Source organism: Capsaspora owczarzaki (genome assembly GCF_000151315.2).
Source record: "Capsaspora owczarzaki ATCC 30864 unplaced genomic scaffold supercont2.3, whole genome shotgun sequence".
Classification (NCBI taxonomy): domain Eukaryota; class Filasterea; order Ministeriida; family Capsasporidae; genus Capsaspora; species Capsaspora owczarzaki.
The window spans coordinates 1,559,564-1,584,908 of NW_011887294.1; the positions used below are offsets into that span (position 1 = coordinate 1,559,564).

The following is a 25,345-nucleotide window of genomic DNA, read 5'->3' on the forward strand; positions in this document are numbered from 1 at the left end:
AGTCTGCTTCGAGAACCGTATTTGGTAAGGTAGGTACTATGATTTTCTCGACGGGAGAATGGAAAATTCCGGTCGTTCAGCGACGTGAAGGGTACTGCGCTTTGTTTGTTTTGAAAGCGATTGTTGAGCTTGTCGATCTGGCGTACGCCCTCCTTCGTGATTGCAAAACAAAAATAATCATATTTAGAGTACAATCCGAAGTGACGCGGCCCAGATGTGCGATTAGGGGCTCGGTGGTCGAGCTCCCAAAATGAAGGTAGAAAAAGGGAAAAGTTGATTTTTTTTTTTTTCGCGACGAAAGTGGTCTCGACGATGAGCAACCCGCTTGCGGCCTCGTCATCTCATTTGATCCAATAACCAATTACTGCACATCGCCCCCAACCCGAACTGGCTCGTTCCGTCTTGGTCTTCGTGTCAGTTCTGTTTTGTGCAAATGCTTGATTGTAAGCTTGTCGGCAATGGTTTCTTGTCAAGCAGCAAGTCCCCCTGCGTTGAGCGACACCCCCCCCCTCAATCCAAGCAGTTCTCAGAGACATGTTTCCTACCCCACCACGGCGGCGGGAACACGGCTGTCTAGTGGCCATGCCGAGCGAGCGGCCTTTTGGTGCATTTTCCATCCAATCGAAAGCACGCTTTGGCATGTGTTTTTTTTTTTTTTTTTTTTTTTCGGTTTTTGGCTCTTCCTCTTCCTTTTTGTTTTCGCTTCTTCCTGGCTCTGCGCTCGCCTTCCGGTCTACCCATACATTGCCATCTGCACTCTGCGTGTCTGCTGTCCTTCGCCCATCACCCCCCCCATCACAGAGAGAGTGCGCGCCACCTCCTTTCCGTCATTTTTGTATTTCTTCTTCTTTGATTGACTTTCTTTTTTTTTTTTTTTTTTTTTTTTTTCGCGCGCTCTTTCACTGACGCTGTCGTCTTTTGCATGACATGTCATGCGCACATTCCCTCCATCTCCCTCTCTCTCTCTCTTCTTCTCTCGCGATGTTGTGCCTCGCTCTTGACTGTCGCTCAACCGTGCCTTCGTTTCGAGGTGCGTTTTGATTCATTAGTCGGGATTTTTTTTTTTTTTTTTTGGGTTTCCCGTGTGACTGACTGTTTGTGTCTCATTCGGAGCTCCACTTTTGCACCTGGGCCACTGTCGCTGTGATTACATGCATTCTCGTCTGTGTATTCATGCGGCGGAAGCAGACGCTCGCATGGAAAGCGGCAGCGTCGCAAAAAATACCCAAAAAACCCGATTCAAAACGCAAAACAATAACAATAACTTCAATGCAATGGACAACGCAACTGCTCACTCACTCACTCAAAAGGCTGACCCTCGGCTTCAACTCGAGCGTCAACATTGTTGCAAAAAAATTCTGCTTGCTCAATTTTCTTTTATGTTGTTTCTGATGCACCAGATTTGCTCGCTGCGGCAGTGACGCTGGCGTTCTGCGTTTTGGCGGCGTGGCACGTCTCGTACTCGCTCAAGAGCAACAGCAAGAAGCAGGCTAGCAAACCGAGCCACTATGCGACCAACAACTACTACTTTGGCGCACACAACCCATCCAAGCCACAGGGAGCCATGACGGGCACCGAAAACATGTTCATCAAGTGCGAGCACGAAGAACGTCTGCAGACCATTTCCGGACTGCTCTGCTTTGACGAGCTGCTTCCAGTTCAGGCCGTTTTCAAGAGTATGTTTTTGCATGGGTCGAGGCGATCTACGGGCGCGCCTTTTGGTGTGTTTTTGATTGTGGATTGCTCACGACTCTTTTTTGTTCTTGTCCAAAAAAAGTCTTCTCGGATGCGTCGAGCGAACACGTCCGTCTCAAGCAACGCGTTGTGAGCTCGTCGCTCCTGTTGCATTCCTTTGAGGACGCAGACAACTGGAAGGTGGCCGATCACATCAAACTGGTGCGGCTGCCCGACGGAACCAAAGAAGCAGACTTCCAGCGCCAAGTGCAGAATGTTATTGCCGAGCCTCTTGACAAGGTAGGAGAAGCTGGTGTCCGGCTTTGTTGCTATGCTTGAGGAGAAAGGGGGGGGGGAAAGTCGCGCCGTGTACTGATTGCACCTGCAATTCTTCTGTTCCTGTTCCCTGCAGTCCAAACCCCTGTGGCAAGCTACACTCTTCCATAACGTCAGAAACGGCTCGGGCAGTGCTCTGCTCCTCCGCATGCATCATTGCGTTGGTGACGGCATGGCTGCAAACGTCCTGCTGGCGTCCGCCGCGGTCGATGCCAAAGGTGTCACGTTTGCCCACATGATGAAGGAGGCCTTCACCAAAGCCACGAACGCGTCGAAAAAGTCGGCAAGCGGAGACAAGCACGACAGTCGCAACTTTGTGCATGCGTTTGTGAACTTGCAATCGTTGGGCATCCCATTCAGCTCGACGTTGGCGTCCCTCGCCTTCTGGCTCATCCTCCGCCCAGTCAAGATGATTGGCCAGGCGTTTGCCTCGCTTCGCAGCACGTACCTTTCTCTCCGGCTCTTGATTGTCGACTTGTTCCTGTGCGTTGTCGAGCGCAAGACTGCTCTGAGGCGCGAGGCATCCACGCGCAAGTCGGTGCTGTGGAGCTCGTCGCTTTCCCTGGATGATGTCAAGACTGTCAAGGACGCGTTTGGCGTGACAGTCAACGATGTGCTCGTCTCTGCCCTCACTGGCGGCCTGCGTCGCCAAATCATTCAGCGCGGCGAAACCGTGCCGTCGAACGTTTTCTGCCCCATTCCCGTGACGCTTCGCAAGACTGTCGCTGACATCGAGTCGATTCAAAACAACATTGCTGGCGTGTGGCACTTTTTGCCCACGGGCATTGCAGATCCTGTCGAGCGCTTGGCAGAGGTGCACACCCGTCTCGAGGAGCGCAAGCGCAACAAGATTTACATTGGCTTTACTGTCTTCAACATGTCGTTCTGGGGCTTCACACCGCGCCGGATTACTTCAGCGATCGTCAACCACTTCTGGGGCAAGTCCGCTGCCATCATCACGAACGTGCCGGGTCCGCAAACAGCGCTCTTTCTGGGCGGCCACAAGATTCGCGAAATTCACATTTTCGGCCTGCAGTCATGCTATGGCGGCATGGCCATCTCGATCATGACCTACGATGGTCGTGTCAGCATTTCTGTCGTGTCGGACGCAAACGCCGAGCCAAACCAAATCTGCGACACCAAAGTGTTGGACGAATTTGCTCTCGAGTTTGAAGAGTACCTGAAACTTGCCAAGACCATGAAGTCCGACAAACAAAAGGAGGAGAGCCAGCCAACACAACCAGTTGCTGCTCGCCCTGCCGCAAAAAAGCAAGCTGCTGCCTGCCAATAACTCGGGGGTTTGGAAACAAACCAACAAAAACAAATTTAATGTGTGGCTTCGTTGATAATTCATTTTTTTCCCTCTTTGATCTTCTCTGCCATCTTATGGCTCCTGTTGTTATTTGTTCGTTATGGTGTTGCGAATTGTGTGGCTTTGAAATCGAGTTGCTCTCGGTTTGTGCGTGTGAAAATATGTTGAAAGAAACTTAAAAAACAAAAACAAACAAAAAAAGCAAGTCTTGAAATACTACTGCTATTGACAAGGTTGGCGAGTTGGAAAAACAAAAAAAAGGCGCTATCGAGTGAATACAACAATGATGGCAACGATGGCGGCGAGCACTAGGAATGGCAACCAGGTTCGTAGCAAGGCGCCAGAACTGTCCAACAAACAAAAGATGCCCAGACCAAACCAAAGAAACCAGAGGTGTGAGTGTCTGCGCTGCTTCGGCTACATCTGATCTGGGCTCATGCGTGCATGGCAACCACCGCGACATACCTGACATAGCGCCCATGAACGAGCATCAGAAGCCCGATTTTCCAGGTGCTCCAGCTCGAGCTGCCGCCATATTCCATCAGATTGAGCGCCATGGCGACATGCGAGTGGCAATTGTCGCAAAACAGGTTGTGCATGCGGCACGCGTACTCGTCACTCGCTTTGGCCACCGCGCGGTCCCAGTCGTGCTGCTTGGACTGGACACGACTTGGGTCAAGCACCCAGTACTTGGTTGGCGTGCCGAACGCCATGTTGTCCGTCGACACGTAATACGGTCCCGCAAAGTCGCGGATGATTCCCTTGCTTGTGCATATTCCGACATGGCCAATGAATGGCAGCAATGCTCTGTATCGTCAAATTGGGGGAAAAGGGTTGAGAGAACGCGTCATAGAACTGAAACCAAACTTGGGTTAGCGAGGCTTTTTGGTTACGAGATGCATGGCAATGGCGTCCAGACGACGCAGTACGGATAGCGTGACTTGATCACGTCCATCTTGGCTGGCGCCGACGAGTCCGAGGCTGTGCTTGAGACCGACACGGTCGAGTGCTCGCCATGATGGTGGCTCAAGATTGAGGACGAGGTCGAGAGGCTCGGGTTGCTGCTGGCCGACAAGCTCTGCTGCTGCGTGGATGCTGCCATGCTTGTGTCGAGGCGTGTGTACCCGTACGCGGACGGGGATGGCGATGCATGGGCTTGCGGGGCAGCGTCCATCCAGCTGGTTCGGTGCATCTGGTCAGAGACGCTCAGATCGAACAGTTCAGACAAAAAACAAAAAAAAGTAAAAAAAGTAAAAAAACAAGTAAAGGATTCTTGGACTGAACATTGCATTGAAATGACGACGGCAAGTCACTAGAGAGTGGTCCAAGTCTTGATCAGTTAAGTTGGTACAAGGGGCTACGCTTGGCTAACAAGCTGCGAGTACGATTTTCTAGCGGTCCTTTGCTAGGATTGTGTGAGCCCATTCCTTTTTTTTTTTTTTTTTTTTTCTATTATTCCATTGTGCTGATGATCCAGCTGTCTGCCGTCGCATCGTTCCGCAACCTGGCCAAGCGCGCCGACCGCGGGCTGTACCACGGCGTGCGGATTGGGTATGGCAACCAGATCTCGCACTCGCACCGCAAGACGCGCCGCAGGTGGCTGCCGAACGTGCATCTGCGGACGCCGTACTTGAGCCTGCTGGACAAGCATGTGCGCCTGAACACGACGTCGAAGGCGACGCGGACGATCGACCTCGCCGGCGGCATTGAGCGCTACCTGCTCAACCTCAACCCGGAGCGCGTTGCCTCAAAGCGCGGCGACGAGCTGCGAGCCCAGCTCCGCCAGCGCGCCGAGCTCATCGCCGAGGCAATGGACGCCATGGGCATCTCGTCCTTCCATATGCTGGCTGCCAGCCCGACCACCTCCGTCACAAAGCCGCGTGGCGACCTTGCACGGCGCCTCACGACCACCTGGATGCTCGAGCCAGAGCTCCGCTCGCTCACCGTCCTCTCTGTGCCGATGGATCGCAAGACGGCTGCCCAGGCCACCGCCGACTACATGTCCCGCACGCTCGCGCAAGAGGCGTCCGGCGGCAATGCTGCTGCTGATGCTGCTGCTGCTGCTGCTTCTTCGTTGAGTGCAAGTGCTGCAGCTACGGATAGATTGGAGAGCATCTTGTCGTCCAGCGACGCTACTGAAGGCGACCTTGCTGCTGCTGATGCTGCTGCTGCTGATGATTCTGTTGCTGCTGCTGCTGCTGATTCTACTTCCTCGGCGTCAAATGACGAGTCGTCGGCGAGTGACAGCGGTGAGGCTGCGGCTGCGACACGCGCAGCTCGCGCCAAGACGTCCATTGCCGCCATGAAGAATCTCATTGCACGCCTTGGCGAGCGTGTGCCTTCTCTGTTGAGCGGGAAAGATGCAGCTCTGATGGATGCGTTCAGGGGCCTGATCTCGGAGGACTTGTACAAGACGCTGCTCGCCGACGAGGTCAAGAAGCTGCGCGGTCTGCACGCCAACTTTTTGGGCAAGCCGCTCAACGACGAGGACGTTCAATGGCTCACGTCAAAGAAGAACAAAAATGCAGAGACCTTCGTGGCGCTCTTCACCAACCTCGGCAACACCATCGCCGCCGAACTGCTCAAGCGGGACTCGCTCAAAATGCGTCGTCGGGGCTTCCTCGGTCTGTTCGACCAACCACTCCTCTGCGAAGTCATCCAGCAGCGTGACATTGCCTTCCAAATTGCCGGCACCATTGTCGCTCGCTTGGCCGAGCGCATCCAGGTGCCCGATCTCAAAGGGCAGCTTGACGCTGTGCGCGCCGAGGCGATTGCCCAGTTCGTGGAGGCCAACCCACCGATTCCGCTCGTCAGCCCGTTCATCCATGACGAGGCGGAGATTCTCATCCGCAATAACCTTGTGCGAACCTTGCCTGACGTGGCCACGCCCGAGTCCCTGCAAGAGTGCCTCAAGACGCACTACCCGACCCTCCTCCCAATCCTGCTGAGCGATGGTACTCGGTTTGTGCTCACCCCAAGCGTGACGCGCCTGGTCGAAATCCAACGACTGCAGCAACGTCGTCCGCTCCTTGCGACGTTTGCAACGCGACAGGCCCTCAACGCGCCTCCGCTGACGCTGACCGAGCACGGCCAAAAGGTCGTGAGTGCTGCCCTTGCGGCCAACTCTCCCGCCAATGTCAACTTTGCCGCTGCCAACCAGCTACTTGCCGATGCGCTAACTATCAACGAGAGCACGAGCGACTCGCAAGATCGTGCCGATCGCGCTGCGGCCGCCGAAACCATCTGGCAGAACGTTTCGGCAAGCTTTGCTACAGAGGTGCAGGCCGGGCGCGTGTGGGCCCCCGAGGACCGCTTCTATCCCGCTCAGCTGCAGCAGCAGCTGGCGGCTGACACTGCTACACAGGCCAAGGCTCAAACCGATGCAATCTAACAGCAGCCCATTCGACTACTTTGAACAAGGGAGAATGTCTGGAGTGACGCCAAGTAGTATTGGATGTTTTCTGTTACGGTTTTTTTTACACTTCTTTCGTGCTTGTGCGCACCTTCCGTCCCCGCGCCGTTTCGACTTTTGTCAAAGTACAATGACGTTTTCATTTTCTGCATGCTTTGTCTTGGCTTGTTTGGATGCCGCGAGCTGGGTGAGCAGGTTGTGTTTTATTGGTTCCGAGCGTTCGTTTTTTGTGCACCTCATCGCTCGCAAGGTCGAAGGAAAGGCAAACAGCTTGCTGCGGCGTTTGGTCGAACCAAGAGGTTGTGACGTTCAAGTTGACAACGCACAACGGATCGCGCCCGTCGATCACTAGACTTGCGACTGAGGTGCATGCATGTTCCTGCGCCTGATCGTTACATAATTGCACGATGCGATCCGTTGCAGAAATCAACAGCAAACCGAAATGGATCATTGTTGTCGAACCCAAAAACAAAACACAAACACCAAAAAACAACACTGACGAAACCTACTTCGACAGACACTGCTCCGTGATGCACACACAATTAAAAATCGCAACACACAGCAACAACTTGCAGGTTGTCGAAACGACTGTTTTGCTGATGGACGAACGCCCAACGTACGACGGCGGCGTTTTTCCCCCATTGTGTCGTTTTGGTTTCAAACTTTTCACCGCAAAAAAAAAAAAAAAAAAAATCCTTTTCTCCGCGAGTTCTATTTGAGTCTTTGGCTGTGCTTCTTTTCGATGGTTTCTCGCGTGTCGCATCTCTCACATATGCTCCAGTATGTGCTTGAATTTGTCTCCTTGTGCCCAGATCTCCATCTCTGAATAACGTTGCAGCCCACGAGGGGACGGCAAAAAGGAGCAGCTTCATGCAAAACCTCACACCCGGATGTTTTACAGCGTCGATTCCTCCGTTGCTGTTTTCCCCCTTCTTGCTCGATCGATCAACCATGCAACGCTCAGATCCAACAATAGTATTCGCTCCCGTCTTGCACAATGCACCAGTACCGTGTGGATGTTTGGAAAAACATAGTATGGCAGCGGCGCCCGCGAATTGGCGACTGTTTGACAGTACGTGACGCCATTCACGAATGACGACTTCGGGGAGGCGTGCAGGGACATTGAATAATGCGAGTTTTTGATTGATTCAACATCGACGAATCGCAGCGAATCATCATCGCGTGTTGCCTTTGTTACATAAGTTCGTTCGCCACGCGTTAGATAACCACCCACGTCTTCCCCCCCCCCCGCAACCACCTGACCTGGCACCCCAGATATGCGCCTGCAGCCCAGCAGTCCTGCAAACGGGAGGCGTAGCAACTGCTTGCATGGAGGTAACGTGCGCCTTGCAAGCAATCGAAATCCCCGTGGTTTTGGGATTTTTTTTTTCTTTCTAAGGAGCGGAATAAACAAACACCTCCATGCGGGATTTTACTGGCATTTAAAAGGGACGGCGAATATACTGGGACAGAGCAGCAGTCTTTATTTTCATTTACTTTATCTCACGAGATCCCGAATTGACCAGAGTCGACCTGTTGCTTCGTTCCTGACCAGACTGGTGAGTGCGTTTCGAGTGTGAAAATTGCTGCCATTCATTGCAAGTTGCGCTTTTTGGTAAACTCACATCCTCTTATTTTTACGCTATTTTTTTTTTTTCCGCTCCATACACTTGCACCCCTCCTTCCTCCCCACAACCTCCGCGCTCACCCACAGAAAAAAAAAGTAGAAGAAAAAAAACAAGCAAACCTCACCATGGTACTTCCGTCTGAAAACACGGTGCCTATGGTCCAAATCAACCTTGAAACCGCAGAGGACGGCGAAACCAACGAACGCCCACGAAGCGATTCCTACTCCCATGCGGTCGGCGTCGGCAAACATACGCCAAACCTGGTGGAGATGCGTGAAGTGGGCCGAGGCGCTAGCGCAGCCACCGAATCGCCCCGATCCACCGCCATGCTGTCCGTGATGGAGGCGCGCCTCGATCCGTCGCGTGGATCGCACACAGACCCCAAGCGCGTCTTGTATCCGCGAGACTTCAAGCAAGCCTACCGGGGCCAGAGCATGTCTGACCAATCCGACGACAGTCTGCTTGTTTCGCGTGCGACAAGCGAGGCACGTCTCTCGGCCGACTCGGAAACGAGCTCGTTGGTAACAGACCCCAAGGACCCGCAGTTTGACATGCGCCACTACTATGTCGACTTTGTTGAGCGCTTCTTCCCTGGACGTATGCTCGGCGCCTTTATCGAGTTCCGCGAGCTGAACTACTCGGCCATGGTCAGCACAGATGTCAACGTCAAGACGTTGTGGACTGACTTTTTGCAGACGACCCGCCTGCGCCCCTCGCCACCCTCCAAGCAGTTCAAGATTCTCGACAACATCTCTGGCTACCTCGAGCCGGGTGACATGGTGGCCATTTTGGGCGGCCCGCTCAGCGGCAAGTCGACCTTGATCAAGGCCATTGCTGACCGTCTGCCCGAGAAGATTGGTGGCTCGATTCGCGTCAACGGCCAGCAGGTGCCAGAAAACTTCAACCGCATCTGCGGGTACGTGCCCCAGATCGACGTGCACAATCCCACCCTGACAGTGCGCGAGACGTTCGAGTTTGCCGCCGAGCTGCAGCTTCCGCGCGAGATGCCTACCGAAGAAAAGTCGCGTCACATTGACGTCATCCTCAAGCTGCTTGGCCTCGAGCACGCTGCCAACACCCTCGTTGGCAACCCTCTCATCCGTGGCGTGTCGGGTGGCGAGAAGAAGCGAGTCACCGTCGGCATCGAGATGCTCAAAACACCCAACATGCTGCTGCTCGACGAGCCGACGACCGGCCTTGATTCCGCCGCTGCCTACAACGTTCTGTCTCACGTGCGCTCGATCGCGGACGTGGGCTTCCCGTGCATGGCTGCGCTACTCCAGCCCTCTCGCGAGCTGTACGAGCTGTTCAACCGCGTTCTCATTCTCTCGCAGGGCAGCATTGTCTACTTTGGCCCTCGCGAGAAGGCACTTGACCACTTTGCCAGCCTTGGCCTCCACTGCCCCGAGGCCATGAACCCTGCCGAGTTCCTTGCACAGTGCTGCGATCATCCCGAAAAGTTTGTGTCGCCCGAGCTGAGTGTCCAGCTGTCGACCAGCTTTTTTGTGGAAAAGTACAAGAGCAGCGACATGTATGCCTCGCTTGGCCGCCGTCTGTGGAAGGGTGTTGCTCCCCGCGACAGCCCTCCCGCGGCCCACGTCGAGAACTTTGGCAAGTATCCGACCGAGCTCTGGCGCCAGTTCAAGCTCACCCTGCGGCGTGCCCTCAAGATGCAGTTCCGCGACCCTGCCTCCTTCCAAGCTCGTATCGGACGCGGCATTATCATGGGCCTGCTGCTTGGTCTTGTGTTTTTGCAGCTCGGCAACGACCAGCTCGATGCTCGCAACAAGCTCGGCGTGGCCATGGTTGTCGTTGGTCATCTTGGTTTTATGAGTAAGTGTTGAACTCCAAGAGTGTGTCTGCGGGTGTGTGTGTATGTGTGTGGGTGTGGGTGCTTGTCTGCCAGCAAAAAAAGCTCATTGCATCTCCTCCGTGCTCTGTCTGTTTCAGGTACCGCCTCCATCCCGCAGCTGCTTGAAGAGCGTGCAGTCTACCTGAGTCAAAGAAAAGCCAAGTACTTCCAGCCTTTCGCCTACTTTATGGCCGTCAACATTGCCGATCTGCCAATCCTCTTCATCGAGGGCTCGCTGTTCTCGGTCATGGTCTACTTTATTGTTGGCCTTCAGGCTGAGGCTGGTGCCTTCTTTTACTTTTACTTTATGGCGGTCGCTGCTGCGCTTTGGTCGACCACTCTTTCGCGCGGTCTGTCTGCAGTCATGCCGTAAGTGTTACTCTTGATGCGTGAATGCAGAGGCTCGTGAGGAATGCGTATGTAGAGTGCTGGCTGGTTTGCTAAGTTGGACGCCTGTTTTTTTGTTTTGTTTTTTGGTTGCTTTCCACAGCTCCTTCAACATTGCCAACGCCGTCATCCCATCAATCATTGTGATGTTCTTCCTGTTTGCCGGCTTCTTGCTCCCACCCGACGCCATCCGCAACTTTTGGATTTGGATGTACTGGATCTCGCCCATGCACTACGCCATCGAGGGTCTTGCGCTGAACGAGTTTTCTGGTCGCATGATTGATTGCTCGCCTTCACAACTCATCCCTCCGTCGTCTTCGCCTCTGTTCAATCTGCCGTTCGCTGACGGTGGCTTCAACGGAACTCAGGTGTGCCCCTTCCCCACTGGCGACGGCTTCCTGCAGTCCTACGGCATGAACCTCGGCGATACCTGGAAGACCTGGGACATTATTATTGTCTACATTTACTGGCTTGCCGCTCTTGTCGTGTCCTTCTTTTGCATCAAGTACCCGCGCGAGGTGGACTTGCACAACCCGCATCTCGACGACGAGGATTCTCGTACTCGCCGCCGTGAGCTCCTGGCCAAGAAGATTGTGGAACGTCGTGCCACCGACGCTGCCTTTGCTCAGGGCCTCCTGGCCCACACGCAGCAAATGGTCGAGGAAGGTCGTAGCGCTTCAGACGCCGCCGCTTCGGTGCATGCTGCAGTGGTTGCGCGCCTGGCTCCCGAGCAGAAGGCCTTTATGGAATTCAGCGACCTCAAGTACCAGGTGCAAGCCATGGGCGATGACAAGAAGCTCTACACCAAAACTCTGCTGACCGACATTAACGGCTATGTCAAGCCAGGCATGCTGGTCGCCTTGATGGGCCCTTCTGGCGCTGGCAAAACCACCCTGCTGGACGTGCTCGCCGACCGCAAGACCGGCGGTACCGCGACGGGCTCCATCCTCGTGAACGGTGCTCCGCGCAACGAGTACTTTAAGCGCATTTCTGGCTACTGCGAGCAGCAAGACATTCACTTTTCCCAGCACACCGTCAAGGAAGCCATCACCTTTGCCGCCATGTGCCGTCTCCCTGACTCCCTTTCGGTCGAGGAGAAGCACGCCCGCGTCCACAAGGTCATGTACGAGCTTGACATGGAAGACATTGCGGACGATCTGATTGGCACAATGACGGAGGGTGGACTTTCGCCCGAGCAACGCAAGCGCTTGACGATTGCTGTCGAGCTGGTCGCCGATCCGCCGCTGCTCTTCTTGGACGAGCCCACCTCTGGCCTCGATGCGTTCGGCGCTGCGCTTGTCATGAACAAGATCCGCCAGATTGCGCAGACTGGCCGCGCAGTCATTTGCACCATCCACCAGCCTTCGGCCGAGATTTTCGGCATGTTTGACCACCTGCTGCTTCTCAAGAAGGGTGGCTTCCAAGTGTTCTTTGGACCTGTTGGTGAGGGCGCTTCTCTGCTGCTGGCCTATGTCAAGAAGCACTTTGGCATCGCCTTCGAGCACGACCGCAATGTTGCCGACTGGGTTTTGGACACTGTCTGCGAAACCGACTCTGTCGACAGCGCGCAGCAGTGGTGCGAGTCTGTGCAGTACCGCCAGACCAAGGACGCGCTTGCCAAGGGCGTGTGCACTCCTGACGTGAGGCCACCTCATTTTGCCGACGCCCAGTTCGCCTCCAGCTTCCGCACTCAAATTCAACAGGTCTTTGCCCGCACGTGGCTGATGACTTGGCGCAACCCCGCAGTGTTCAAGACTCGTCTTGCAACCTTCATTGTTGTCTCTCTGGTTCTTGGCTCGCTGTTCTGGCAGCTCGAGTACAATCCGAGTAAGTTTTGGTGGCGTGCGGCGGTTTTGGCGGCGGTTTTGTTGGGTGAGTACGTGTTGCTTACTGACAGTGTTTGTGTTTCTGTTGCCCTTTGACAGTTGGCGCGAATGGTCGAGTGGGCATGATGTTCTTCACCGTCGTGTTTGCCGCTTTCATCTCCCAATCTGCGATCGGTGATGTGCTGGAACTGCGCGCTGTCTTTTATCGCGAGAAAGCCAGTGGCACCTACCGAACATCGGCGCTGTCGCTCAGCCTGCTGTTGTGCGACTACCCCTTCCACATTATCTACATGCTGTGCTACACGCTTCCGTTCTACTGGATGAGCGGCATGAGCTCCGAGCCCGGCCGGTTCTTTTACTTTATGCTCATCTTCTTTGTGACGTACATGTCGTCGTACACGTATGCGCAGTCGATTGCCGTCTTCTCTGCGAACGCAGCTGTTGCGAACGTGATTGCACCCACCCTGTCGACTTTCTTCTTCCTGCTCTCTGGCTTTTTCATTCCGCTCGAGTCCATGTCGTGGGTCTGGCGTTGGTTTGCCTACATCAACTACCTGTTTTACGCTGTCGAAGCGCTGACTGTGAACGAGTTCCGCGGTATTGACCTTGAATGCACTGGCGGCGCCGCTGTGCCGATCGTCAACCCTTACAACTCGACCGAAGTCAACTATTTCTGCGCCATCAACTCTGGCGATGATTTGCTGAATCAATTCAACCTGGCCGATCGCTGTACGTTTCCTGTTGTTTTGGTTTTTTTTGTTTAGTTGGTTTTGCGAGATTATCCGAAAACTGTCGAAAACTAACTCACTTCTCTCCCTTTGTGAACTTGGCTTGTTGTTTTCCTTCATTACAGTGTGGGGCGATTTTGGCATCCTGGTTGGATTCTACGCGGCTTTTGCTGCTTTGGTTTTGCTCGGTCTTCGATACTACTCGGCTCTCAAGCGTTAGTCCAAGCTCCTTGAGTCGAGCAACACTTTTTTTTTTGCTTGGTGTACTTTTATTTGAGAGATTCATTGTGCTTTTTGGGGAAAAAACAAAAACAATCTGTTGTGCTTTGAATCGATACGGTCTGACAGTGCAAGACCTTTGTCGCTATTGTATTTGTGCGAATGAAGCAATCTTCTTCAAATTCAACCGCCAAAAGTCCTTCAAAAGCCCCTGGACGTTGTTGCCTCCAAAGATAAACAAGGAGTCTGCGAGGACAGCGGTGGCGTGGTAGTTGCGCGGAGGAGGAGCGCTTGCACAGGGAATCGGGCCAATCCACACACCGTCCGCAATTCGGTACACCCAGACGTCGTCGTAAAAGTCTACGCGACCGTGCCCACCAAATACAATCAGGTTGCCTTCAAACAGAGTCATGGAGTGGCCTTTACGAGCTGCAGGCCAAGCCATGTCGCGAGATGGACGACGGTACCACCATCCCGCTGGAAGACCATCGTCTTCTTCTGCAGAGGTGAGGCGTTCAGCCACAGATGCCTCGTCGGCAGTCGTCTCAACCGCAGCAGCACCTCGATCCGGATCCAAGGCATCAGAGGTCGGGTCGAAGAGGGACTCAGCGCCTCGGGTGAAAGCCAGACCGTTCAGCCCGTGCAACGTCCACTGGCGGGTGGCCCAATCCAAGCTCCAGAGCTCGTTGATGCCTGTCGTCTGATTGTAGCCACCAAACATCCAAATCGTCTGGCGACCGCGTGTCTCATGGGTGGTCAGTGCCAGCCGGTGGCCCCATCCCGGTGGCGGGCGCGGGCCTGGCGCCGGCTGCAGTTCAGTCCAGGTCGAGTCCTTGAAGCTGAAGTGCCACATGTCCTCAAAGTTTGTTTGACCTCTGGAAGAAACGGCGGCAACAATACGACGCGACGTGGACGGTCAGAGATCGGGTGAGAGGACAACCAACGGCAAACAAGATCAAGCAGTTCCACCACACATACCGAACACCGCCGTAGATGAACAATCCGCGATCAATCACAATGCCAGCGTGCATCTCGCGCGCAGCAGGTTCGGAGGTCTTTGGCAAAACTCGAACCCAGGCCGCTCGCTCAAACACAAACATCCAGAGATCGGAAGACACGCGTCCCTTCTGGCCCTTGCCGCCGTGAATGTACATGACAGGGACGCCGGTGGAAGTGGTCGTGCCAACTGCTACATGCATGTTCATCGCTGGCGGATAGTAGCGGATTTTGCTGCGCGCAACGACAAGATCCAGCGGCTTGGTTGGCACATCGACAACCACACGTACAGTGTGGTCAGGACGCTTGGGTTCAACCACGCGTGCCACCAACCACGAGTCTCCGTATTGCACATCGACGGTCTCGTTCACCCGAAGCGGCTGGGCCGGACCCTTGTCCGCGAACGTCCGATCCCAGGTATTGTCGTCGGTTTCGTACGTCCACAGCACATGTCCGTACTGTTTGTTGATTGGCAACCAGGCAATCAGGCAAGCACAACAAGTGGAATCGTGAGCACATCATTGGGTTGTGTTCGATGACCTGTGAATGCAAAGGGCTCTCAATTGCTGGGGGATTTGGGGAACGGTACCTCGACCTTCTCGCCGTTCTCCCAGTGAATGATGCCGCCGTACATCCAGAGTGCATGCTGAATGCAAGGTCGATCACAAGAGTCCAGCAGCAGTACGAGAAGCGAGCGAAACAAACGGTAAGTATACTGGGAGCAATCCATCCACACTCCAGCACTGCAATGGACTCGCCGTGCAAGCGAGATCGACAGCTACATTCAAGCACTCGTCCCTCTCTCTCCCTCTCACACACACACACACTCGCATTGTCCTTACCGAAAGTGCAATCAGCGAGTGGCCAGTGACCGCGGGCGGCCGCTCAATCTCGTCGTTCTCAACACGAATCGCCTCAAAGCACTTGAGACTGGCTGCTGCTGCCTGGTTGTTGCTGGTGGTTGATGCTGTGGTTCCAGCTGGCTGAGCAGCGGCTGTGATGGCGAGTGCCGCCGTGTGGGCCACAACCAGCAGCGCGAGCGCTAATCCAATCCAGCTCCTGGTCTGCTGCTTGGCCATTGCATCAATATGAAAATAGCAGACTGACTGGAACTGTGTATGTGCTTCGGTAAGATGCAGAAAATACAAAGTCTGAGCCCTAGTCTCAGTCTCAGTCCTGTTCAGTCCCGCTCAGTAGAGGCAAAGTAAGGCGAGAATGAGCCGCTCTGCGCGCTCGTTCCAACTGCGGGACCAGCCTCGAAGATCGAACAGTCCGATGGAAGGCGATGAATTAGAGCCAAGCAGCGATGCACCCCTGGCAGCAGAGGCGAGTGCACACTGGCAGATTGATGCAGAGCTCGCGCGGAAACTGCTGCGGCGTCGCGTCAAGGCCGTCGCGCGCCTGTCTGCCTGGTCCAGTGACTGCGAAAGCGCGTCCACAACAACATCATCAGGTATATTCAGCGCAGTGCCAAATTGGGCATGTCATGTTTCCGTCGAGAGGAGGAGGAGGAGGAGATGCACCAACACTGGATCCGTCTTGATTGGTTTGGCAGGTCGCCCGCTTGTGACAGGACAAGCCAACAAACACCGTATTGCAAAAAGGTCCCCGCGCGCAATGCACAGCTCGGCGTCTCAATCTTCCGTTTCCAATCGAGTCTCAGCAGCAGCTCTGCAGCCGGCGCAGGCTGACGAGATTGCCATTCTTTCAACCACATCGCATCCCAACGACAATGATGAACAAGCGCCGCCAGTCGCTGGGCTGACTCACAAGCAAGACACCCGTCATCGAAGACACACACCGCGATCTTCTCGCCAATCCATGCTCATCGAGATCGAGCCGAGTCAGCAACCACCCCCCAAGGAATCCACACCCATCGTGATTGTCTCGTCCCAATCCTCTGCCTCGTCCACCGAATCCATTCCACCCACACCAGAACAAGCAGCCTGGCGTGCGCATCGTTCTACGCGCAGCAGGCGAAGAAGTGTGCCATTGCCGTCCATGATTCCAGCACACGCGAGTACCGATGGTCAACGTTGACAATATACAAATACTGTATCCTGATTGCAGTTGCACGGTTCAATCTCACAGAAGAAGAAGAAAAATATGTTGTACACACGAGACACACACGAAAACATTCATCAACACAGCCAGTCTTTGCTCCAAAACCACCCGAAGAGTCGCGTGCTTGGCTCCCTTGCAAAGCATCCTGGATACAGCCGCCCAGACAAACAGACTCGAGTCACTCAAAGGAGCACGGAGATCGGCTATGAGCGACCGCCAATCGTAGGCTGGTCCTTGGCATTGAAGGGATCGAAGGGGTTGCGTGTTTGCGAGCCTCGAAGGTGGATGGGACTCTGGCGGCGCTGTGAGGCCGAATTGAAGAGAGCAGATCGTCGACGAGGATCGTTGCGGGCGCGTGACGCAAACAGGCTGTCGACGTACGGAAGGAAGGCCTTGGATTCGAGCAGGGCTGGCACAGCTGGCGGCGTGGGCTGCGGGCCCATGTCGGGTGCTGCAGCGCCCATCAGCTTGAATTCTGTAGCATTAGCCTATCGCGATGGTCAAGTAAAAGAAAAACGGCGACGACGACGAAGGGTGAGTTGTGATGAAGGCGGAGGGAGGAGGTTGAGAAATGGAGTGGAACATGTTGAAGGGGACAGGGTCCGAAGCCCGGGGTCCTCAGTGGAAAACAGACGAACAAACTCGCGCACACAAGCAAAAGAATGGCCCACTTCGCTTACCTCGCGAATCTTTCGGACTGCAGCGACGTATCGTTGCAGATACGTGCCACGGTGGCTTTCTGGAATGGCACGAGCAAGCGCCTCGGGATGCGAGAGCTTCTCCTCTTTCCGCAAGCGCGTGTACTCTTGTGTAATGCTACAAGGCCAGCAGAGAGTGTGGAGATGAGTGAACGGAGCAAAACGTTAAAGACTTGCGTGAAGCAACCAAAAAAAAAGAAAAAAAAAAGGAAAAAAAAAAAAGGCAAGGATGATGAGGAGACGCACCGATCGCCGTCAGTCTTCACGGTAAACTTGTGAGACTCGTTCATCTGAATGCTAGGGAGGATGCCGACAATATCGACACCTTCTCCTCGAATGCGACGCGCAGACCTGTGAACAATGGTCGCACAACAGTGAGTTTTTGAAGCGGACTTGTCCACACTCCCCAACTGCCCTGTTGGAACGATGGTAGCTCACCTTCGCAAGCCGTCTTCGGGGAAGACAATCTTTGGTGGTGCAGGGCTCGGGCGGTGCGCGTGCTGTGGCGGCGGGATGCGCTCGACCACGTTAAACCAGCCAGGGCGGCTCACTGCGTCCGAGACGACGAGGCGGTTGACACTGTGCAAGTCAGGAAATGCAGCAAGCAGCAGCAGAGAGAGACAGAAGAGAAGGGTGAGTGACGCAGAGAGAGAGACAGAGAGAGACAGAGACAGAGAGAGATCTCGCATTCGCTCTCGCTCTCTCTCGCTTGCTTGGGATGGTCGGACGGCCGGACTGAACGACGGCTGCCCCAAAAAGCCGAGTGTCGTGCTTGGACGCGCGCTAGAAGGGGGCTTACCGCTCGAGGATGGCCGCTGGACTTCGGAGTGCGCGAACAGCCGCGCGAACCTTGTGCTGCATGGCTTTGGCAATGGAAGATGACTGTCTTGATTCGATTTTGTGTGCTTTGTTGAATGATTGATGTTGTCGTTGATGTTGTTGACAATGTTTGGTGCTGCTGTGATTCAGAAGCGCAGATGATCAGGATTTCAGGTCTTCCTATTTTGATTCAATGGAAAAGTGCTCAGTCTCAGTTCCTATTTGTTTTTTTCCTTCCTCTCCGATCTCACTCTCACTCTCACTCTCTCACTCTCGTTTTTCCCCCAACTCTCTCTCACTCTCTCTCTCTCTCTCTTTCTCATCAGACATGTCATCGCAGCAGGACGCTGGCATTCGCGACTTTTTCACTGGCCGTGGCGTGTTCATCACTGGCGCGACCGGCTTTCTGGGCAAGGTGCTTCTCGAAAAGCTGCTCCGGAGCTCGCCCAGCTGCGGCAACGTCTACGTGCTCGTCCGTGGCAAGAAGGACGAGACTCCAGCGCAGCGCATCAACGCAGTGCTCTCCGGCGAGGTAAGCCAACAGAAAAGCTAGGACAAAACAAAAAACAAAAAAAGCACAAAAAAAAAAAAAAAAAAAAAACGCGCCATTTTTCTGTTTGTTGTACAAGAATAGCAGCGTTTTGTTATTGATGGTTGAATGGTGGAAAACGCGCTTCGTTCTATCTCTTGTTTTTTTGCTTCTGTTTGTGTCTGTCTCGTTTGGGGGACTGTCAACGCGCGGAACTCCAGAGAGATGAGAGATGAGAAGCGATCAAAGAGATGGACTTCTGTTGTGGAATGCCATGAGGTCCCTTTTTTTTCTTTTTTTTTTTTTTTTTTTTTGTTTTGAAAACCCGCTCCTTCTTCCTTCTTCCTCATCTTCGCTGCTAGCATTCGAGGACCACTCGCGCTCTTGTATCTGCGATGCAAAGCTTGTGCATTTGCACCACTGCTCTCTTGCTCTGCAACCACCACCACCACCCCAATTCGCTCGTGAAATAGCGAGACGATCTTTGATCCAAAAAAAAAATCAAAAAAAAAAATCTCCCTTTTTGCTTGACGCATTGATGCGTTGGACCATTTTGTAAGGGAAAGCAAGCAAAGAGAGAGGGGAAAGTAAGAGGTGGATGCGCTGTCATGCGCAATGAACGCCTGCAGATTTAATCTCTTGCATTCATTCTCTCTCGCTGTGCCGTGGAAGAGGGGGGGGGACTTCAGACGGCTGCTTGATTAATGGATGGATGGATCTACGTCGTCGTCGTCCTTCGTCCTTCGACTTGGTCATTGGCCCGTCGCCTCTTCTTGAATCTCTGCTCTCCCATTTGCAGATGACTGTCATCGTTGTGATGCGTTGTAGCGGCAAACCCCGATGCGGAGGAGAGAGGGAGGGACGGGCGGGCGGGCGGGCGGGTCGCGGACTTGATCATCATGGTCTCTACCTCCATCGGCTCATTCGCTTCCCATCTTGCCATCCTTCGGTCTTTGTTCGACGTCGTGTATCGGTGCCATGTCACTCACTCTGCGCTTGTTTTCAAACCCAACCCCCCAACTCCCCCTTTGAAAAACAAAAAACTTGTCTACTTAGCTGTTTGATCGCCTTCGCGAGGAGCAGCCCGACTTTGCTGCAAAGGTCATCCCGGTCATTGGAGATATCATGTTCCCGCAGCTCGGACTCTCGCACCAGGACCGCGACCTCATCATCAAGAACGTGAATGTGGTGCTGCACTGCGCCGCCACCGTCTCGTTCAACGAGAAGCTGCGCATCGCACTGGCCATGAACGTTGTCGCTGTTCAGCGCTTGGTCGCGCTCGCGTCTTCGTGCCACCGTATCGACGCGTTTGTTCACGTCTCGACCGCATACGCAAACTGCGATCGTGCCGAAATTCTCGACCAGGTCTACCCGCCCGTCGCCGACCCTTACAAGCTGATTGAGGCCACCAACTGGCTCGACGACGCGCAGCTGGAAGGCCTGACCGCTGGCCTCTTGGGAAAGCGACCCAACACGTACACGCTGACCAAGTCGCTTGGCGAGTACATTCTGTGCCGCGAGGGACAGCACTTGCCAATTTCCATCTTCCGCCCGTCCATTGTCGGCGCGATCGCCAAGGACCCCCTTCCCGGCTGGACTGACAACCTCAACGGCCCCGGAGGTCTGTACCTGGCCTGTGGCAAGGGCGTCCTGCGCATCATGCGCGGTGACGAAGCGGCGGCCGCAGACATTGTGCCCGTCGACTTTTGCGCCAGCATGATTCTCGCGATTGCATGGCGCACCGCGCGTCTGCACGAACGCCAGCCCGAGCACGCCGACGAGCACCTGGCGTCTTCCAAGGGTGAGCACCAACGCCGCGGGCGCCGAGCTGCACGCGCCAAGGATGCCAACCTTCGACACAACCTGCTGGTGCACGCCCCTCACTCGTCAGAGGCGCTCTTTGACATTCCCAGCACGTTCTCTGAGAGCTCTGTGTTTGCATCTGCCTCGTCTGCACCAGAGCCCCCGGCCGAACCTCTGAAGCCGACCGTGTCTTACGTTCAGGTCTACCACTGCACGTCGGGCGACAAAAACCCGCTGTACTGGGCCAAAAACAACGAGTACGTTGCCGGTGCATTCTCGCGCTATCCTCTTGAGCAAGTCTTCCGACGACCTTCGTTCGCCCACACCAACAGCAGCACTCAGTACGCTGCGTGGGAGCTCATCAGCCACACCATTCCCGCCTACATTGCCGACGGCGCGTCCTTCCTTGCCGGCAAGCGCCCTCGCATGCGCCGTATTTATTACAAGCTTGGCAAGCTCATGGAAGCGTACAATTTCTTCACCTCCAACCACTGGCGATGGGAGCAAACCAACACGGACGCCCTGCTGGCTGAAATGCTGCCCGCTGAGCGCGAAACGTACAACTTTGACATGCGCACCATCGACTGGCGCTCGTACATTGAGATGTACTGCATTGGCATCAAGAAGTTTATTCTTAAGGAAGACATGTCGCGGCTGTGGGTTGCACGTCAGCAGCACCAAAGGTGAGGAGGATGTTTGGGGGCGTTGTTGTTGTTGCTGTCCTTTACTGCTGTCGTGCACTTTTCTGTGGCTTGTCGCTCAATTTCTCGCTTCTTGTTGGTGGTTCTTGTGTATTCTCTCAACAGAATGCGTGCCGTTCGAATTGCTTGCACTCTCGCCCTGCTCGCCTTCGTACTTCGCGTCGTTTTCCGCTTTTTGCGCACGCGTGGCTTTGTCAAGGGCTCGTACACCATGCTGATGAACCCGTTCAGCTTTATCATGCTTTCCATGAAGTCCCAGGGCATGCTCATGACTGGAAAGAGCTTCTAAGCTATGGTCCTTATTTGATGCGAGTTGTGTTGTTGTTGCCCTGGCTCTGTTTTTGCCTCGCCTTTTTTTTCTTCTTTTTTTCATTGTTTGGTGGCGGTACAGCCCACCAATATTCACGATTATCTTACTGTGCTGATGTCCGTCTTGTTGTGCCTGCTGAAGCTGTTGTTTTGCAATCTTGCATTTTTTTTTTCCCGCTTTGTATTCTTGTTTTGACCGTGTTTCGAGTTTGTTTCCGTGTTTGCCTGGATTTGCTCCAAAAGGCCAACCAAACTCAATCCTCAAAAAGTACCGACGAAATGACTCAGATATAGACCCTTTAACAATATGTATGTTGTTTCACAAGAGCTACAATGCAAATTGCTCAAAGGCACGTTTAAGAACAGGGACTGTAACGATTTTACTCGTCCTGGGGAGCAACAGCCTCGGGCTCGGCCTCCTTTGCCTTGCCGGTCTTGTGGCCCTTCTTGGCAATCGACTCGATGCGCTGCTTGGTCTGGTTCTTGCGCTGGGCAAGGGTGATCTTGGAGCGGTGGTACGACTTGCGGGTAGCGGGGGCAGGCTTGGCGGTGGACTTGTGGGTGGGGTCGGCACGGATGGCAGCGTGGGCAGCCTTGTAGACACCCTCAACCTGGTCGGCACCAATCTTCGCAGCAATGTACTTGGAGAACTGGCGCTTGTAGGCCTCGGGATCCTCCTTCTGGAGAGTGCGCATGTAGTCGGCGACGTGCTTGCCGAAGATGCGGTCACGGTGGGCCTCAGCCTTGTAGGTGCTCGACTCGGCAGAGTAGCCGGGGAAGCGGCGGGTCGAGTGGGGGACGTTCAGGCCACCATCGACAGCGCCCTTGAGGACACCGAAAAGACGGGCACCAGTGGAGGTGCGGGCAAGACCGACATCAAGGAAAGCCTGGAAGGGGCGCTTCTCGCCCTCCTCCTCGACGTGGTACTCCTCGCCGGTAGCCTTCTCAACGCCCTTGTAGGCGTCAGCGAGGCCGACCTTGGTGAGGAGACGGCGGGCAAGCAGAAGGCCAGTGGCGTACGCGGCAGCGTAGTTGGTGAGGCCGAGCTTGACGCCATAGCGGGGGAGCTCGTGAGCGTAGGCAGCAGCGAGGATGACGTCGCCCTCAATCTTGGCAGAGGCGATCTGGGCGACAATGTCGCGGTTGGAGAAGCGGACAACAAGGCGGTACTTGGGCGAGTTGTACTTGTTCTTGTCCTGGGTGATCAGGCGCTTGCGGGCATAGTAGTCGGTCTTGCCCTCTAAAAAAGAGTTGGCCAAAAAAGCAGCACCACCGGTAAGTACACAGAAATACAAGAAGCACAATGAAGGGGTGGGAAGGACAAAGAGGAGAAACGTAGGGTGAAAAGAAGTTGGGAAACGTTCGCAGAAAAACGAAAAAAAAAAAAGTGTAGCCGATCAGATAGGAGCGAAAGACATATGGATAAAAATTGCTTTAAGAATTCGACATGGCTAGTGTTCAGAAGGTGTTCTTCATCAACTCGGCAGAGAGGGGACGCGGGCAGAGTGGAGCAAAAAAAAGAAACGGAAAAAACAAAAAAAAAAAAGCGAAACGCAAGCGATGATAATGATGCTGACAACTTACGGCGGCGGCGACGGAACTGGACCTGGTAGCGCTTGAAGTAAGCCTTGTTCTTGACGACCTTGACGAAAGCCTGGGGGAGCAAGAAGTGTACATTGACGAAAGTGAGACGATTTTTGCCATTGAATGGGATTGGATGGGATTCAAGCGATTGCCTGGTTGCGCCGAACTTGGATCGCTGCTATCGCATTGCCCCGACACCATCGTCCCAGCTCCTCCCCCGAATCCGATATAGTAGAGAGCTGTACATCGGATTCGCAAGCGCTGGTCGACGTCGAAAGTGCGGGTGGTGGCAAGAAGCGTTGCAAGGCGGTGGACTTGGTTTCCTTCTCCGCTTCAACCCCCTTTCTCTCTTGCTCTCTTGCCCCCAGCCCACACACACATCCGCGACAAGCCTCGCCCGACACGTTTGCTGATGCAGTAGTAGTCGTGAGAGCGGGAAGAAACAGCGCTCCGAGAACACCTACCATTGTATTTATCGAAGATTAGCGAGGTGCGTGTGCAAAGACAGTGGCTGAATCGCGCTTCAATAAAGAGGAGAGCGAGCGAAACGGATTTGGTTTGAGAATGAAATTTCAATTTCTGAGAGCGGGATGTATGAACGAGGTTGGTCGGCCAGCTGCGGCTTTGGCAGCAATACCTATTTTCCTACAAGTCGTGGTTGAACGACTGGCTGCGCCAGAACAAACGAAAGCGGGCATCTGCGGGATTCGCAGAGTGAAACGTCTATTTTGCTTTTTTTTTTTGTGAAACATTTTGTGTGAACGCCGGCAACCCCTCGAGCTGTCTTGATGGACACAGCTTCAATGCCAGCGTGAGGTTGCACTACCACTCTCAACAATAAGAGGGATGCAGCAAGTGCCGGGCAGCCAACAATTGTCAACGAAATTTCAACGCTAAACCGTGTCTGCCCGGATTGCAATCAGCTACCCGTGATGAACGCCTCCCTGCAGCCCCGGAATTATTTAAATGATTGCCGCACGTCAATGGGAACGCAAGGAGGGGCTCTCAGGCTTTTGTCTGGTACTTTGTTTTCAAATGAAAGCTCGGTCGTGAATTTGAGGCAAGTTCATCCGCTTTCGGTCGGTCTGGCTTCAACGCTCTCTCTTCCTTGCACCATGGTACGGTCATGGCTCGTTCATCCCGCCTCCTTCGGGTGTCAATCCGACGTGTTACATGATTCTCTGCCGGATTTGCGCGGCGTGAAGGCCGTAGTGGCTTGTGATTGCGGTGGAGAGGCTGCGGCAGTTGGAGGTTGAGAGGAGTTCGGGGGATTCAGCCGATTCAGCTTGGAGCTTTTCCCTGCCGTCCTCGTTCGTTTGACCGCCCTGTCCGCGTTGCCCGCTCTGGCTGGTGGAGGCATGCCGCTCGTGTGGGTTTTCTGGGGTCCAGCTCGACGTTCCAGAGCCACGGCAGCAGAGAGGGGGCCCAAGGGGGAAGAAGGTCGCTGATTTTTTTTTTTTTTTTTTGTTTGATGCTGGAGAGCTTTTTTTTCTTTTCTTCTTTGTTTTCTTGTTGCTTGGTGTCCATGACATGTCGCATCGGTGCACAACTTTAGAGTACTCGCTCGTGCACATCGTGCAGTTTTGGCTGGCATGTCTGGAGTGGAGAGTCAACGGCTCTCTTTGCCTCGTGCAGCCCACCGTCTCTCGTCTCGTTCCCTGTGCCTCTCTCGTGTTTTCAAAGCACTCACCAGTGTGACGTTTTTTTGGGGGGAAATTGCAGGTTTACACCCGCTTCGTCCAGGTCGGCCGAGTCGCCCTTGCCACCGACGGCCCCGCTAAGGGCAAGCTCGTTGTCATTGTTGACATTATCGACCAGACCCGTGCCCTCGTCGACAACCCTGCTCAGGGCGTTGACCGCCAGTCGCTCTCTTTCAGCGCCATGCAGCTGACTGACTTCACTGTTGGCATCCCCCACGGTGTTGGCTCTGCTCCCCTCCGTCGCGCCTACGCCAAGGCCGAGGTCGAGACCAAGTGGAACCAGACCAACTGGGCCAAGACCATCGCCCGCCGTGCCACCCGTGCCTCCCTCACTGACTTTGACCGATTCAAGGTCATGGTCGGCCGCAAGGAGCGCTCCAAGATTGTCAGCACTGCTTTCAACAAGCTCCGCCGACCCGTCAGCGCTGCCAACAAGGCAAAGAAGGCTGGCTCCAAGAAGGCTGCCCCCAAGAAGTAAAAAGCGCAGGGGCGACCTATTTTTTTCTCTGCCGCCGTCTGATGGCCCTTGTCGGTCGGGGGTTTCCCGCCCATGTTATTGCTTTGCACCTTGAGTTTCTTTGTTTCGATTGCAAAAGGAGAATTTGAGGTATTATGCTTTTTGTATTCTATTGTTTTGGTTTTTTTTTTGAGTAGGGAGGGGCGTTTGAATTGGTTGTTGATTGTGCACAGCTGCACGAGAAGGGGAGTGAGTGGTGAGCGGTTGAGATTGAACGAGCAGTTGATCGATCTCAGGCAACGTAGACCCAG

At 54.3% G+C, this 25,345-nt stretch overlaps 10 protein-coding genes across 10 annotated transcripts; 6 read left to right on the top strand and 4 right to left on the bottom strand.

Annotated features, from left to right (window-relative positions):
- Positions 1-927: 927 nt before the first annotated feature.
- On the top strand, positions 928-3,522 carry CAOG_02480 (hypothetical protein; the record flags this gene model as incomplete). Its single annotated transcript, XM_004349180.2, has 4 exons — positions 928-1,030; positions 1,401-1,676; positions 1,778-1,974; positions 2,087-3,522. 4 exons carry the CDS (start codon positions 928-930, stop codon positions 3,299-3,301), a joined length of 1,791 nt encoding a protein of 596 aa, XP_004349230.1. The 3' UTR covers positions 3,302-3,522.
- On the bottom strand, positions 3,469-4,591 carry CAOG_02481 (transmembrane protein). The gene is made up of 3 exons (XM_004349181.2): positions 4,216-4,591; positions 3,788-4,129; positions 3,469-3,668 (listed from the first exon to the last, which is right to left on the bottom strand). Exons 1-3 carry the CDS (start codon positions 4,512-4,514, stop codon positions 3,587-3,589), a joined length of 723 nt encoding a protein of 240 aa, XP_004349231.2. The 5' UTR covers positions 4,515-4,591; the 3' UTR covers positions 3,469-3,586.
- A 187-nt stretch (positions 4,592-4,778) lies between these two features.
- On the top strand, positions 4,779-6,883 carry CAOG_02482 (hypothetical protein). The gene has a single exon (XM_004349182.2). It carries the CDS (start codon positions 4,791-4,793, stop codon positions 6,711-6,713), a length of 1,923 nt encoding a protein of 640 aa, XP_004349232.1. The 5' UTR covers positions 4,779-4,790; the 3' UTR covers positions 6,714-6,883.
- Positions 6,884-8,220: 1,337 nt separating this feature from the next.
- Positions 8,221-13,545, top strand: CAOG_02483 (ATP-binding cassette transporter). Its single transcript, XM_004349183.2, has 6 exons — positions 8,221-8,293; positions 8,449-10,195; positions 10,313-10,583; positions 10,705-12,428; positions 12,527-13,156; positions 13,281-13,545. Exons 2-6 carry the CDS (start codon positions 8,488-8,490, stop codon positions 13,373-13,375), a joined length of 4,428 nt encoding a protein of 1,475 aa, XP_004349233.2. The 5' UTR covers positions 8,221-8,293; positions 8,449-8,487; the 3' UTR covers positions 13,376-13,545.
- Positions 13,475-15,466, bottom strand: CAOG_02484 (hypothetical protein). Its single transcript, XM_004349184.2, has 4 exons — positions 15,213-15,466; positions 14,960-15,016; positions 14,353-14,828; positions 13,475-14,249 (listed from the first exon to the last, which is right to left on the bottom strand). The coding sequence occupies exons 1-4, from the start codon at positions 15,447-15,449 to the stop codon at positions 13,520-13,522; spliced, it is 1,500 nt and encodes a 499-aa protein (XP_004349234.1). The 5' UTR covers positions 15,450-15,466; the 3' UTR covers positions 13,475-13,519.
- Positions 15,467-15,548: 82 nt separating this feature from the next.
- On the top strand, positions 15,549-16,513 carry CAOG_02485 (hypothetical protein). The gene is made up of 2 exons (XM_004349185.2): positions 15,549-15,823; positions 15,926-16,513. Exons 1-2 carry the CDS (start codon positions 15,586-15,588, stop codon positions 16,408-16,410), a joined length of 723 nt encoding a protein of 240 aa, XP_004349235.1. The 5' UTR covers positions 15,549-15,585; the 3' UTR covers positions 16,411-16,513.
- Positions 16,443-18,010, bottom strand: CAOG_02486 (hypothetical protein). Its single transcript, XM_004349186.2, has 5 exons — positions 17,932-18,010; positions 17,571-17,711; positions 17,379-17,483; positions 17,115-17,250; positions 16,443-16,922 (listed from the first exon to the last, which is right to left on the bottom strand). The coding sequence occupies exons 1-5, from the start codon at positions 17,991-17,993 to the stop codon at positions 16,638-16,640; spliced, it is 729 nt and encodes a 242-aa protein (XP_004349236.1). The 5' UTR covers positions 17,994-18,010; the 3' UTR covers positions 16,443-16,637.
- Positions 18,011-18,168: 158 nt separating this feature from the next.
- Positions 18,169-21,591, top strand: CAOG_02487 (male sterility protein). Its single transcript, XM_004349187.2, has 3 exons — positions 18,169-18,483; positions 19,537-20,966; positions 21,090-21,591. The coding sequence occupies exons 1-3, from the start codon at positions 18,280-18,282 to the stop codon at positions 21,271-21,273; spliced, it is 1,818 nt and encodes a 605-aa protein (XP_004349237.1). The 5' UTR covers positions 18,169-18,279; the 3' UTR covers positions 21,274-21,591.
- On the bottom strand, positions 21,583-23,405 carry CAOG_02488 (ribosomal protein L5). The gene is made up of 3 exons (XM_004349188.2): positions 23,342-23,405; positions 22,878-22,947; positions 21,583-22,533 (listed from the first exon to the last, which is right to left on the bottom strand). The coding sequence occupies exons 1-3, from the start codon at positions 23,342-23,344 to the stop codon at positions 21,674-21,676; spliced, it is 933 nt and encodes a 310-aa protein (XP_004349238.1). The 5' UTR covers positions 23,345-23,405; the 3' UTR covers positions 21,583-21,673.
- Positions 23,406-23,941: 536 nt separating this feature from the next.
- CAOG_02489 (ribosomal protein rpl14) lies at positions 23,942-25,201 on the top strand. The gene is made up of 2 exons (XM_004349189.2): positions 23,942-23,995; positions 24,600-25,201. The coding sequence occupies exons 1-2, from the start codon at positions 23,993-23,995 to the stop codon at positions 25,053-25,055; spliced, it is 459 nt and encodes a 152-aa protein (XP_004349239.1). The 5' UTR covers positions 23,942-23,992; the 3' UTR covers positions 25,056-25,201.
- The last annotated feature ends 144 nt before the right edge of the window (positions 25,202-25,345 follow it).